General features: G+C 37.0%; 1 protein-coding gene across 1 annotated transcript in view; it reads left to right on the forward strand.

Annotated features, from left to right (window-relative positions):
* Positions 1–14067, forward strand: part of rybpb (RING1 and YY1 binding protein b) — a 30818-nt gene extending 16751 nt beyond the window's left edge. The window contains exons 3-5 of the mRNA XM_073851570.1: positions 7574–7837; positions 7919–8014; positions 12457–14067. Coding sequence (XP_073707671.1) covers positions 7574–7837; positions 7919–8014; positions 12457–12706 — 610 coding nt within the window. The 3' untranslated portion in view covers positions 12707–14067. The remainder of the gene's footprint in view (positions 1–7573; positions 7838–7918; positions 8015–12456) is intronic.
* Positions 14068–14420: the final 353 nt, after the last annotated feature.

The following is a 14420-nucleotide window of genomic DNA, read 5'->3' on the forward strand; positions in this document are numbered from 1 at the left end:
CCAACAGCAAAATACTTACTGACCTACATTAATTTGTTAAAAGACTACTTTTTTCCCTTTTTTTTGACTAAAACTAGACTAAAACCTTTTTGACTTTTCGTCGACTAAAACTAGACTAAAACCTTTTTGACTTTTTGTCGACTAAAACTAGACTAAAACCTTTTTGACTTTTCGTTGACTAAAATTGGACTAAAACTATCACATATAGAAGTGACTAAAATTTGACTAAAACTAAGAAGCATTTTAGTCCAAAAGACTAAGACTAAATCTAAGATGGTTGTCAAAAACAACACTGGAGGACAGTCAAGTGCATTGTGGGATACAGTATTCTACATGGTGTTCTATATCGTACCGCAGATTTGTCACATGTAGGTCAACCGGATGTTCTATGCATAAAGGAAATATACTATGCACAGTATACATACTACTGCAGAAGTATGCATCATTTAATTTCGATGCAATTTCACAGCATCTTTGTGTGTGTACAGGAAATGTTTTTTAAAGACGTTCTCTCAGTGTTTTGTCAGCTAAATGATGGACATCTCAGCATACAACAGTACATTGTCCCTCCCAGCCTCATTTTCATTCAAGCCAAATTAAATGTGGCATATGCCCTGACTAATCCATAGTAAGAGTAGTATGGTTTTCCAAAACAACCACAATGACCAGCTTCATTCAGGTTTCCCTGGACTTGGCAACGTCCGTTCGCTAATGTGAGTTTGGTCAGTGTCCATCTCAAACTGTGTTGCCGTTCCACTCTTCCCACTGGAGAGATGCCACCTGTGTTCATACACGAGTCCCAGTCGACAGGGCGAGGCTGTGATGAGGCGGTCATGTGTCGATCAGTAAATAATGCATTGTGTGGTTTTTGTCGTGCTCGGGGAGTGTTGACAGCAGTCCTGACATGCCAGTGAGCTCTCGTGGCTGAGTTACAGCTGGCACTGATTCATAGCTCAAGCGCTCGGCCTGTTTCTGTCTTGCTGAACTGCCCCTGATACAAATCTCCCCGCGTGGCAGGAGATCCACTGAGGGGGAGGTTAATCAAATCAATCACGGGCCTGTCCGGCGCTAGACTCCTGGGCTAACCTCAAGTTGGAAGGGATTTCTGGATCCCCCTCAGGAGGTAAACTAAGCCAAGTACCTGTTAAGTGGAAGATCGTGCACTTTTGACAAATCCATGGTCTGGATTAGAGCGAATTCCCCAGCGCTCAAGGTACCACAGGTGATTGACTGAGCAATGCAACTGTCCGTGACTTTCAGCACTGGTGTATTATCTCATAGACTTTAGCCAGGGTGGCACCTTATTTATTTTCAACAGAAATGAAAATGAGAGGAAGGATTTTTACCATGCAAATAATTCAGCTGATGAAATGTCTTACTGAAAACTTTCAGTAGACTCCATTAAACTCTTTTGAATGTTGTGAGTGATAATTACATGATTTAGGACCTTTATCCACCTTTTTCTTCCTGTGAGAGTGGATGTGGCCTTTTGCAAAAGTTATTAGTCTGGCTTCTGGTCTCATCCACATCCAGTTATTTTTAGTAGTACAAAACTCGTTTTGCTGCTTGATATTGCAAATTGGTGTGTCTTACCATTTTCTTACCATATTGTTTTAATGTATTCTAATTATGAACACTGGTTTGGAGTGCAAACAGTTTTACTGTTCACTGCACGTTGTTATTCTTGTTGTTTCCCTATAAAGGCTAATGAACCGGAAGTCTCACCCATGAAGAAAAGGGTAGATGCAGTACATGCCATTGTAAAGACTGTAAGTTTGTCTTTGCCAACCTTGTTTTCATCCACGCTATTAAATATTTTGTTATTATGATAAATAGATACACAGATCAGATAGTACCTAATTACTAAATATTAAGACAAGGGTCCAGTTGTTAATCTGGATCAGAATGAAGAAATCCCTTGTTTTGCCATCCAGGATCAGGTAATCCATCAAATTTTTCTGCTGGTATTTCAAAGCGAAGTTGGATTGGATCAGAATGATCCAGAAACACTCTTTTTCAGATTACCAAATCTGGATAGTCTGCTAGTGCGTTACGTTTACACAAAGAACTACTTCTGGCTGGTTCATCTCTGATTTTTGCTAATGTAGTTTGCAATCAGTGATTTGAATCACTTTAAATTAAATATAGTATTTCTGTTTGAGGTTGACAGCTGTTCATTGATTTGGAGATATATTACATGTTGCTGTATTGATGTATGATGTATTTTTGGACCAATTTAAAATTGTGTTTTTGTTCCTGAAATCCACCGTTCTGCTTGGATCGGTTTAATCCTAATTTTTCCCAAACTAAAAAGTTTTGAAATACACATACTGATGATTTGATCCAGATCAAAACAAAGGTTGGATTTTTTTGATCTAGTCTGATTTCACACTGGTGTTTTAGGAAGCCAAACAAATGATAATGTTATAATAACAACAATTTTATGTTATTACGTTACCCATTTAAACTGCTAGCAGTCAGCAATTCATGCTGCACTTTTAAGCTTTTATTTTTACGGAAACGACAGTAGAGCTTTCATTTTGACAGAAAACTCCAGCTTCAGTGAAAACAGGCTTATGAAAATGCGTCTCATTACAAATCTAGTAAAATTCTGTAATTATATTGTCAAACGCGCACTAAACTTACAGCACATGCAATAAACAAGTTCACTGTGAATTGAGCCATTCTGAGGAGCGGAGAACACTGCTGATCGCCTGAACGAAGTGCACGCTTCGCTTTGAAACGTGCATCGAAAACAGAATAGAAGAAGGTATTAAGCTATATTGTGCTTTCGGTTTTAGTTTGTTTGACAGATACTGTGCCAAAGCATAATGGCCCAAAAGCTGCTACAAGGAGCTTCCAATGGCAAGTGACGAGTCTTACACAATAAGTTTTTTTTACTTCTGTTACTTATGTTTATGCTTCACGAGAGATGTTTTGCGAAGTAATTAGGCGATTAGCCAAATATTTCGTAAAGATGCACTGTAATACCACATTTCAGTCGGAACATAGATTGTTTTCATACCCTGCTAGTGGTGCGATATAAAGCTTTTTATGAACGCATTTAGGACGGGCGACCATGGAAAATCCACTGTGTACGGCAGCACGGGGCTTTTAGCCTATACCAACAAACATGGAAGAATATAGCATCCAAAAGTCGAGGGTCACTTCCTTCTTTCATTAATTTTTACCGAGGTAACGTTAGGCTACTCAATACGTCTCAATTACGTTTCACATTGCCATAATCGACGTGCTAATGTTGTTTTCCTCGGCGTTTCAGCATAATGACAGAGAAACGGGCTCTGATAATGCATTGATAATGTTAGCAATGACGACTCGCTGTTTCTATTTTCCAAACAATTCCTTACCTTTTCAATTCGATGACCCCACCTCCTCCATATGCGCTACGTTACTTTGCACGAACATACATTTGTTCGACTGTCGTGAATATTTGAAATGTCTATTTACATTAAGTACAAGTAAGTTAGCCAAACATAGATGAATCTTACCTGTCCAGGAGAAAATTAGCAACGTTGGCATCTGTCTTCAAATTCGTCTCTGTTTTCAGCCGTCTCCATCTGTCAAAGGCATCTCCTATACAAATCCTTGTTTTATTTCGGACTTTGTCACGACGTTCTTCGGATTCATAACGAGGTCTTTTAGGTTTCGTAACTTTATACATGTTTTATCCGACTCGTTCTTTGCAGCAGCTGTAACTAACTAGAGCAGAGCTGGCAACCCGTCTCACGAAACTCTACTGACTTCGTGATTGGTAGATAGCTGGAGGGTGGAGCCTCAGACCAAAACACAAAATGACAACAATAACATCAGTTGTGGGCTGCAACTTGCACTTTTAAATGACAATATCCTGGCCGGACCACTGTTGTCAGTGATATAAGTATTTGAAATTAACATGATTTCTAAATGTCTAGTGACATGTCAGGGCCATTTTATGATTAGCTGGCATAAATTTCTTACATATTGTTCCTTTAATAGTAAACCATAGAAAAATCACTTGCATGACCTCTCATGACTTAATCCTCTATTACCTCTCATAGCGTGATGGTTTTTCATTCTCTGGACTGGAAATGTTGCCTGTATATTATAAATTTTACTTTGTATATTTTCATTTTTTTAAATAGTTTACTTTTTCTTTGTTATTCTGCAGTGTGTTAGTTCCTGATCTTTGTTTTTCTTGCCTTGACCAGCGCAGAACCAATGCACACTATTCCCACATGCTCTAAAAGACACTCTCCAGTATCTTTTGCCAGCGGGCCCTGAAGCTCATCTAGATTCCTCGCAGAGGTTGTATTGATTGGAGTTGTGCTGGCCTCTTGAACATGATTGCCCATTATGAGGGATTGATTGGCTTCTCGTTGCCTGGTCTCTTTGAGAAAGCCGGCTGTATCCCATCAGTCGTAGAGAGTGAAGGAACCATCGCTATCTAAAAGCCACAGGTTTCCACAAAACCTCCAGTAAACCGCTGTTCTATCTTGGGTTATCTGTTGGTTTTGAGTTGAAGGGCATAGGGCCAACTGGTTTTGAGATCACTAGTGCTGATTCTATCAGTACTTCAATTGTATCCCGACTCGTTTTTTATTCTGTAACCACTTACTCTCCTAACTAGACACAACACGGCTATGCAGACTTAATTTTTCTGTGTGGTTGCTTTCCGAAATGTGAGAACTCAACTTTCTTTGCTTTCTCAGACTTATTTTCAGTGGTTAAGTCCATACAATTGCTCAGCCAAGCATGTTTGTGCACTTACGTAGAGCATGTGTCTGGCCTTAATCTTTCATTCATGAGTTTTGGAAAACTAACCACAATCTAAACAGCTAAACATTCGCAACTGCGACTGATCTGAAATATTGAGGTGAAGAGGACTCTCAAGTCTAAATGTTTAGACAAAGCAAAAAAACACTCGTGGGCTTCAGCTCTTCCCCCATGATCAGTCGAAATCCTCTGTTACCCCCAGCTGCTGCCAGATGTTGGCCATTATGCTTGAGGAACGTGAGCTGGCTCAGGCTGCGTGGCGCTCTGCCTCAGATCTCAGACACAGCCCCTCGGCTTTTAATTAACTCAACACCGCGTCGAGGAGAGAGAGCCTCCAGCGCGCAGCCGCTGCCTGTCTTTCCACTGTTACAGATTGTGTGTGTGTGTGTGTGTGTGTGTGTGTGTGTGTGTGTGTGTGTGTGTGTGTGTGTGTGTGTGTGTGTGTGTGTGTGTGTGTGTGTGTGTGAGCAGAGAACGCAAGAAAGGTTTTCTCAACTGCATCGATTATATGCATTAGTGAAGACATTAATTTTCATTTTTATAAATCACTTCATACCCGGTAATCTAGGTAGCATCTGAGAATAGAATACAGTTCAGTTCAAAAGTTTACATACACCTTGCAGATTCTGAAAAATGTTAATTGTTTTACCAAATAAAGGGGCATCATACAAAATGCATGTTGTTTTTTTATTTAGTACTGACCTGATATTTTAAATAAAAGACGTTTACATATAGTCCACAAGAGAAAAGAACAGTTGAATTTATAAAAATTTTGTAATAGTTCTTCATGAGTCCCTTGAACAGTTAAACTGCCCTCTGTTTTTCAGAAAAAATCCTTTAGGTCCCACAAATTCTTTGGTTTTTCATCAATTTTCTTTATTTAAACACTTTCCAACAATGGCTGTATGATTTTGAGATCCATCTTTTCACACTGAGGACAACTGAGGGACTCAGCTATTACAGAAGGTTCAAATGCTCACCAATGCTCCAGAAAGAAGAACAATGCATTAAGAGCCAGGGGTGAAAACTTTTGAATAGAATGAAGATGTGTACATTTTTATTCTCTTGCCTAAATATCTTTTTTTTGTTTGTTTAATACTGCCCTTCAGAAGCTACAGAAGATACTTACTTGTTTCCCAGAAGACAAAATAAGCTACATTTACCCTGATCTTCAAATTTGAAAAGTTTTCACCCCCGGCTCTTAATGCTTTGTTTCCTTCTGGAGCATCAGTGAGTGTTTGAACCTTCTGTGATAGTTACAAATTACAGAGTCCCTCAGTTGTCTTCAGTGTAAAAAGATGGAACAAAGAATTTGTGGGATTTTTCTGAAGAACAATGGGCAATTTAACTGTTTAGGACAAACAAGCGACTCATCTAATTCTATTTATATTTTCTTTCCTATAATTTATGTAAATGTCTTTTATGTGAAATATCTTATTCAGGTCAGTACTAAATAAAAAATAAAATGCATTTTGTGTGATCCCTCATATTTTGGTAAAATAATTAACATTTTGCAGATCCTGCAAACTGTATGTAAACTTTGGCCTCAACTGTAAACAATGTGCAGTTTTTTTTCTCAGCTATGGTTTCAGTTTTGCGTTTTGTGAACAACATTCTCACACTGAAAATAAAACTTGGTGAAACAATATACACTCAGAAACTGCATAAATAATTGCAGTTTTGACAGTTCATGTGTATCGTGAAATCAACAAGTTTGAACTTTTTAATGCGTAAAGGGTATCTGAGAGTAAGTAATAACTGAAATCTATAATTTCAGTAAATAGCTTGTTGGGTCTAGTCCTCACACAAAGCTACCGTACTGTTTCATAATGCTTGAGATCAAGTAGACTATCTTTATGGCTTTTTTTGGACAGCCCGTGACTGTAAAGAGCTAATAATAATAATGTTTTTGACCATTTGAGTAAACTTTTCCCTCTCTGTGCAAGTTTTAATGGGCCTTGTTTGTTTCATAGGGCTACCGAATTGAAAACCGTTTTCTATCCGGTTTGTGGCAAATGAGGCCAAACCTTCTAGCTAATCTGATTAGTCCCTATGACAATGACATGCTGCAAATGTCCCACCCTATGATCCTCACAGTCATTTATTAAAGGAGTAGAGTAATGAGATTACACATTCAGCAGACCCACACAGCTGGCGAAGGGCCGTCATCACATTTGGGAGACCAGTGAAAGGGTTTTAGTCGCTGAAATGCCTGCGGAGGGCTTTATCTGGCTAGGTATGTCTTAATGTCTCCACCACAATCCACAGAATCTGTGCTTTAAAATGGTTTTGTGTAAACACCGGCTGAGGTGGATTACATGCAGACGTGCGATGGGGAGCAGACTGTACATTTATTCCAGTGAGTGGTGCTTGATATAGGTCTAGCCTTTTCCAGTTTTTTGGTTATTATTCGTCTGTTTAAGATGAATGGATTTCTGGTTAAAGTTTGCTAACATGATTCTGTAGGTTTGCTCCAAGTAAAACCATATTTTGTTCACTCTGGTCTTTTGTTGACATGCATATTTGAAATGACAACACATACTTTCAGAAAATGATGTATTTTGACATCTATATCTTGGTTGAGTGTATTTCGCCATAGATTTATGCATTACTGTAAATGGAATGGTTTGTTGAACCAAGAATATTCATTTTAAAAGGATGCATTACATTAATTCAGGCTTTAGATATTGAACTTGTACTTGTCTGTAACCTCCAGGCTCAGCAGTTAAGAGTTTATTTTACTGGCTTCAACAGAGTTAGTGTCACTGATACTGACTATCAACTCCGTTTGGCCCCACAGGAAACCCCGGATAAACTCCCAGCTGGTGGCACAGCAGGTGGCCCAGCAGTACGCCATTCCTCCTCCCCCAAAGAAAGAGAAAAAGGAGAGGCCCGAGAAAGATCGAGCAGAGGCGGAGCGTCCCGACAGAAATCCACAGGATGGCGAAAACACGGACAAAGACAAGGACAAGAGCGAGGAGGAGCAGCCTGAAAAAGAGAAGAAGGACCGAGAGAAAGAAATCACCCCAGCCATCACCAAGAAACCCAACAGCAAAAAGAACAAGTATGTTAGTCGCCATTAAGAATGTGAGAAACTGATTTTCTGCTTTATGAAATGCGTAACCAAAAAAGTTTCTCTTTACAGACCCAAGTCAGACAGCCATCAAAGCCCACCTAGTGAACGAAACAGCATTCAGTCTGGCAAATCCACAACCAAGACCGAGAACTCCCACATCTTCAGGTAACTCACCTTTATCTTTGTACTTAATCTGTTTTTGAAGTGATGACAGGGTCATATAGCAACAAAGCAGGAGTGGAGTGGAGCGACAGCAGTTTCCATTTTCCTTCTCACTGGTGAGAGAAACCCTGATCCAAGTTTGCTCCATAGCAAATTTTGTGATCAGTTACTGCTCCACTGTAAAGATCTTTTAATGTGTGCCGCTGGACACAAGATGTATAAAATGAAATCATGTTTGAGAAATTCCCATCAATTGGCTGTTCTTGGCTAATGCTGTGGAAAGGCTGGAATGGTACATTAATCTTTTCTTTAGTTTTCTTTTTCCTTTTTCATTCACTCTGTTGTTCTTTCACTCTTCCTCCAGAACCAACACTCTTAAAAATAAAGGGTTTTTATTGGCATAGATGGTTCCATGAAGACTATATATATATATATATATATATATATATATATATATATATATTTATATTCAACCAGCAAGTTTTTTTTTGGACCGGAAATGACACAGGCTTCTCCCAAAAGATAATAAGACGATGTACAAGAGGCATCATTGTGGAAAAAATATTTCCCAGCTTTTATTTACATTTGAACAAAAAGTGGCATGTCCAAAATTATTCATACCCTTTGCAAACTGTCACAGTCTATGGGAAAATCCAAAGTTCTATACCATTCCAAATAGTCCAAGCTGTTCTAAAGCATCCTAATTACCCTGATTCATTGGGAACAAGTTAAAAACAGAAGCTCTCCGCTGTTGGTTTGTGGACAGTCATGGCTAAGAGAAAGGAGCTCACTGAGGACCTGCGGCTGCACATTGTGGCTGCTCACAAGTCAGGAAGTGGCTATAAGCACAAATCTAAAAGTTTTGAAGTTCTAGTGGCTACAGTGCAAAGTATTATTAAAAAATACAAGACGTTCCGCTCTGTGAAAAATCTAATATAAAATATAATTTATTTCTGTGAATCAAAGCTGAATTTTCATCAGCCATCACTCCATTTTTTAGATGTCACATGATCGTGATTTATTATCATTATTGGAGACAGTTGTTCTGCTTAAAATTTTACTTAGAACCTTCAATTTTCAGGATTCTTTGATTTAAAAGGTAAAAAGTACAGCATTTATTCAAAATAGAAATCTTTTCTAACAGTGCAAGTCTTTGGTATCACTTTTGATCAATTTAACACCTCCTTGCTAAATAAAAGTACTAATTTCTTTTTAAATAAAGAAAGAAAAATGTATTGACCCCAAAATTTGAACAGTTGTGTATATTTTTAGAAAAGATTTCTATTTTGTTCTTTTTAAGGTTTTATTCATCAAATAATCCTTAAGGTTTCAAAAAAATATTGAGCAGCATATTAGAAAAAATTAGACAACCACTATTTTAAATTAAATTAATATTTTACAATATTACTTATAATATTAGTATTTTTAATCAAATAAATGCAGCCTCGATGGCCAAGAAATACTTTTTTTTTTTTTTTAAACAATAAAAATCTTACTGTGGGAGGTATAGATAACACAAGACAGATAACAACATAAACTGACATGAGTGCAGAGAAACAATTTGCCTTATTGACTTATGTACACTGTCGTTCAAAGGTTTGAGGTTGGTGTATATATTTTTTTCCTTAAATTCAACAAGAACATCTGAATTTGGTCAAAAGTTACAGTAAAGGCATTTAAAATTTATTTTTTTTAAATAAATGCTGCTCTTTTAAACTTTCTATTTATCAAAATCCTGAAAAAAATAAAAAAAAATTAAGCAGCACAACAATTTTTTTTTAACATTGTAAAAATAATAAATGTTTCTTGAGCACCAAATCAGCATATTACAATGGTTTCTGAAGGATCATATGACACTGAAGACTGGAATAATATATATATGGAGTATATTTATTTATTTATTATTATTAGTATTAGTATTCTTTTTAAGTATATTATTGTTTACAGTGCTCCATTTGTTAAACAAAAATGCAGTAATAACAGTGTTTATATAATATTTATTTATAATTTGATTTTGAATCAAATTAATTAATGAACTTTCAGATTATTATGTCGGTTCTCTGCTCCACAGGGCTCCAGACTGCAACTGAATGATCGCAATTTGCACATTTGTGAATTTTGTTAGAGAAATCACTGAGTATTGGTTTCTGTGGTTTCTGTGGTGTCATTTTAAGGGGCCTGATCAGGTGCTGCCCCTCAGCACTGCTCGCCTACTCTGAAAAGGTGAAGACACTTCTATTAGCACTAGTCACTTCATACAGTCTCATAAAGATGCTTAATGCTGTCATTTAAAAGCCAAAATAATGGTAGTGTAATAATAATAACTGGAGTTGAACGTCTGGCTTGCGAATGTGTTGTAAGTCACTCTGACAGTGAACAAAGCTGGCAGACGGCAGTGACGAAAGTGCTCTGATTCACAAATGCCCCCCTCTCTCTCTTACTCTCTCTTTCTGTCTGTCTATCTCGTTCACTCTGAATGAGCGAGTCGTGGGCTGATCTCAAATGAGCAGCACAGTTTTACTCCCACGCACGCCCTGTTGGCTGCCGTCCCACCATTCTGTTTCTGTCTGCTTCTGCCAGCAGAGCTCATTGTGTCACATTGTCTTGGAGGCATACTAACAACTGAGGCTAATGCCAATCAATGAGATTTAGCTTTGTGCTTTTGCCATCCACACAACCCTGGAAATGTGTCTCCATTTTTTGAAAGATTTTGTGGTGGGCTTTTTGTGCAAATGTCAGTTTTGGTAATGTTTAACTTTTGAGGTTTATGCATTTCGGTGTTAATCTGATTGATCTCTGTTAATCTTTGCATGCTTCTTTGGTTTCTGATGTTTGGGGGAAAAATCTTCTCAAAATTATCTTTTCATCATCATTAAGGCAACGTTACTCCTAAATGTTAACACTTATAAAGTAACTTGATTTTATGTTGTTACTTAGGTTAGTTACTTTTGCCTTTTGTATTAAAGGCTGTGTGGGCTGGACTGTTTTTACTGTGGACAAGTGTTTGTCCCCTCAACGTAGTTTGCATGCAACGACCATACCTCTGTCCTTTTCTGCATTTAAATCAAAATCATGCAAATACTGTGAAAGGTGAAACGCAAGACTTGCCCCTCATTGTCAAGCCATAGAAACCTCATTGTTTGTTATGAATGGGACCAGTTGTGTGAAATAGTTGTTTATTTACATTATTTAATATATAATTTTTCATATATATATATATATATATATATATATATATATAATATTATTATTATTGTTATTTTTTTTAATGTACAGTACCGATCAAAATAAGTATCTTACGCTCACCAAGGCTGCATATATTTGATCCAAAGTACAGCAAAATTGTGAAATATTTTTAAATATATTTTATAATGTAATTTATTCCTGTTATTTCAAAGCTGAATTTGTAGCCTCATTACTCCAGTCACATTATCCTTCAGAAATCATTCTAATATTCTGATTTGCTGTTAAAAAAAATGTTGAAAATAGCTGAGTAGAATTTTTTTTTTTTTTCAGATTTCTTTGAGTAGAAAGTTCAGAAGAACAGCATTTATCTGAAATCATATAAATAAAATTATAAATGTCTTTATCATCACTTTTGATCAATTTAAAGCGTCCTTGCTAAATAAAAGTACTAATTTATATCATTTCTTTCAAAAATAAAACAAAAAGGTATATAGTGTATAATGTTACAAAAGTTTTTTTGTTTGTTTTTTTTAAATATAAATGCTGATCTTTGGATCTTTCTAGTCTTCAAAGTATCCTGAAAAAATATACTCGACTATTTTAAATATTGATGATGATGATGATGATAAATGTTTCTTGAACAGCAAATCAGCTTATTAAAATGATTTCTGAAGGATTATGTGACACTAAAGTAATGATGCAAAAAAAAATTGCTTTGATCAACGGAATAAATTACAATTTAAAATATTCAAAGAGAAAACAGTTATTTTAAATAGTAAAAATTTTACTGTTTCTGCTGTACTTCAAAAATCAAATACAGGCTTTGTGAGCAGAAGAGGCTTCTTTAGAAAAAAACATTAAAAATCTTACTGGTCAAAAAAACGTTTGACTGGTAGTTTATAAAAAATTCTATATTGTCATTACAGGTATAATTTACAGCATTATAAATGTCTTTACTGTCACTTTTGATTAATTTAATGCATCCTTGCTGAATAAAGGTATTAATTTCCTTCTAAAAAAAAAAAAAAAATTCCCAAACTTTTAAATAGCGATCTACAGCCCGCATTAATAAAAAATATATATATATAAAAATAAAATATAATGTATTTTTATAAGATTGCATAAAAAAACATTAAACATGAGTCGTATCTTTATTTAAACAACCAGGTTCACTATCTTCTGTTCAAAAAGTGATCTAAATTGTGTTATTTATCACATTACCCTCCTGAACACCCCTCTCTCTATTTCCAAATCTGCAGGCCCAAGCTGAAGAACATAGACAGGAGCACAGCCCAGAAGCTGGCCATCACGGTGGGAAACGTCACAGTGATCATAACAGACTTTAAGGAGAAGACCCGCAGCTCCTCCACCTCGTCCTCCACAGTGACCTCCAGCGCCGGCTCCGAACAGCAGCACCAGAGCTCTGGCTCTGAGAGCATGGACAAGGGCTCATCCCGTGCGTCGACACCAAAGGGAGACCTCTCGGTGGGCCACGACGAGTCATTCTGAGCACCAAGGACGCTGTCGAAACATCCGGGATGTACTTTGCCTCCATTTTCCCCTCACCTTGCCCTGAGCCAACTCATATTCATTTGGATCACTGAACGAGGAACGTATCTTCCTCTTCCCCACACACGCTCAACATACCTACACGTGGATTTTTTGGGCCAATGGGCAAACTGTCCCCGCCTTTTCCCCTTCCCGGAGACATCCCACTCTTGTATGTATTGTTTTATATTTGTACGTGGATGTGCAGCTGAATCAACATTTTTTTTGATTTGTTATTAAAAAAATTCTATATGTAAAAGTCCGCTGTGCACAATAACCGACATTTTAACTATTCCGGATCATTACAGTTACCATGCTCTTATTTATTATGTTGCCTCTTTCTATTTTTAAAGTTTTTTTGCTCAACTAAAGTAGCTCAACTTAACAACCCCCCTTTAGTGTTGAAACTCACTTGATTTTTCCGTGGATTCCTGAGAAACTTCTCACAATGGTGCTAGATACACTGTGAAATGGTTTCAGTCCTCAGACTGACATTCACACCATAGAAACAGAACCTTCTGCTCCTCAAAACAATGGAAATATTCTGCAGTTGCTTCGGTTTGGCAACTTTATTTGCTTTGCCAGACCGATCTGAACATTTGTGCACTGGGGGTCCCGAGATCTGGTTTCGTCAACATGCTAAACGGATGATGTTTTACACCCGTTGTGTTACGGAGAAGACAGCTGGGATTCACAAACTGCGAGGAGACTTCGGATTTGATCAACTGAGCTCGTCGTCTGGTTTCACAATGGTATTCAGAACATTTTATTTGACAGCTTTCGTTGTCCTACATGCTCCACATATGATGTATTGTAAAAACACTACAAAGGTTTGACGCCTCATGTTGAAGAACTACTTTTGCGTTTTCTAATTTTCAAAAGCAGCAGATTTTAACCTTAAGGCTTTACTCAGCCTTGTTTTAATCTGTAGACAAACTTTCCATTATTTCCAGAAACGTCGATGATTCAGTGCAGTATTTACTAAATCAGTCCCAATTGCGCTGAACACGAACTGTCACTGAAACATTGTTCGATTTGTTTACTCCAGCGTCACAAACGATTGACGCGAGCATGATTTCACCCGATACTCCCGCTCCCCATTAACTCGAGATGTCTAGCTGGCGGTCCCGCAAATCTCAAAGTCAGCATATCTTCCCTTTGAACTGTATTAAACCTGTACAAAGTATGTGTATATGATATGAGTTTTATTTATTGAAGGACCAAAGGAATTTGATATTGATGACATGCTTGGCAAATGAATAATTCAAAATGTAATTACCATATGTGTGATATAACATTTTAATAAAGTCTAATATAATCCATTTCAAATGTGTAATTCTTGTCCTCTTGATATATGCAGAATATTTGTATACTTGTAAATTCATAGACATTCGAGGCAACGCTGGCTGACTTTTGTCACTGTATTGCGTGTTGGCATAGAATTATAACAGCGAACTCCCATCAAGCTGTTTTACTTTGTATGTTTTGAAATGAAGACATAAATGGACATTTTGATCCACTGGCAACTTTTGATGCTTACTGCTTTTGTTGAACAACCTTGAGTAGACACATTAAAGCATCATGTATAAATGAAGACTTCGAGGGTAACCGTGTGTCTTGTTTATATATTTGTGATGTTAACCAGGATGCAAAGCATTTAAGTTGTTTTGATATT

The sequence above is a fragment of the Garra rufa genome, chromosome 12, assembly GCF_049309525.1.
Source record: "Garra rufa chromosome 12, GarRuf1.0, whole genome shotgun sequence".
Lineage (NCBI taxonomy): Eukaryota > Metazoa > Chordata > Actinopteri > Cypriniformes > Cyprinidae > Garra > Garra rufa.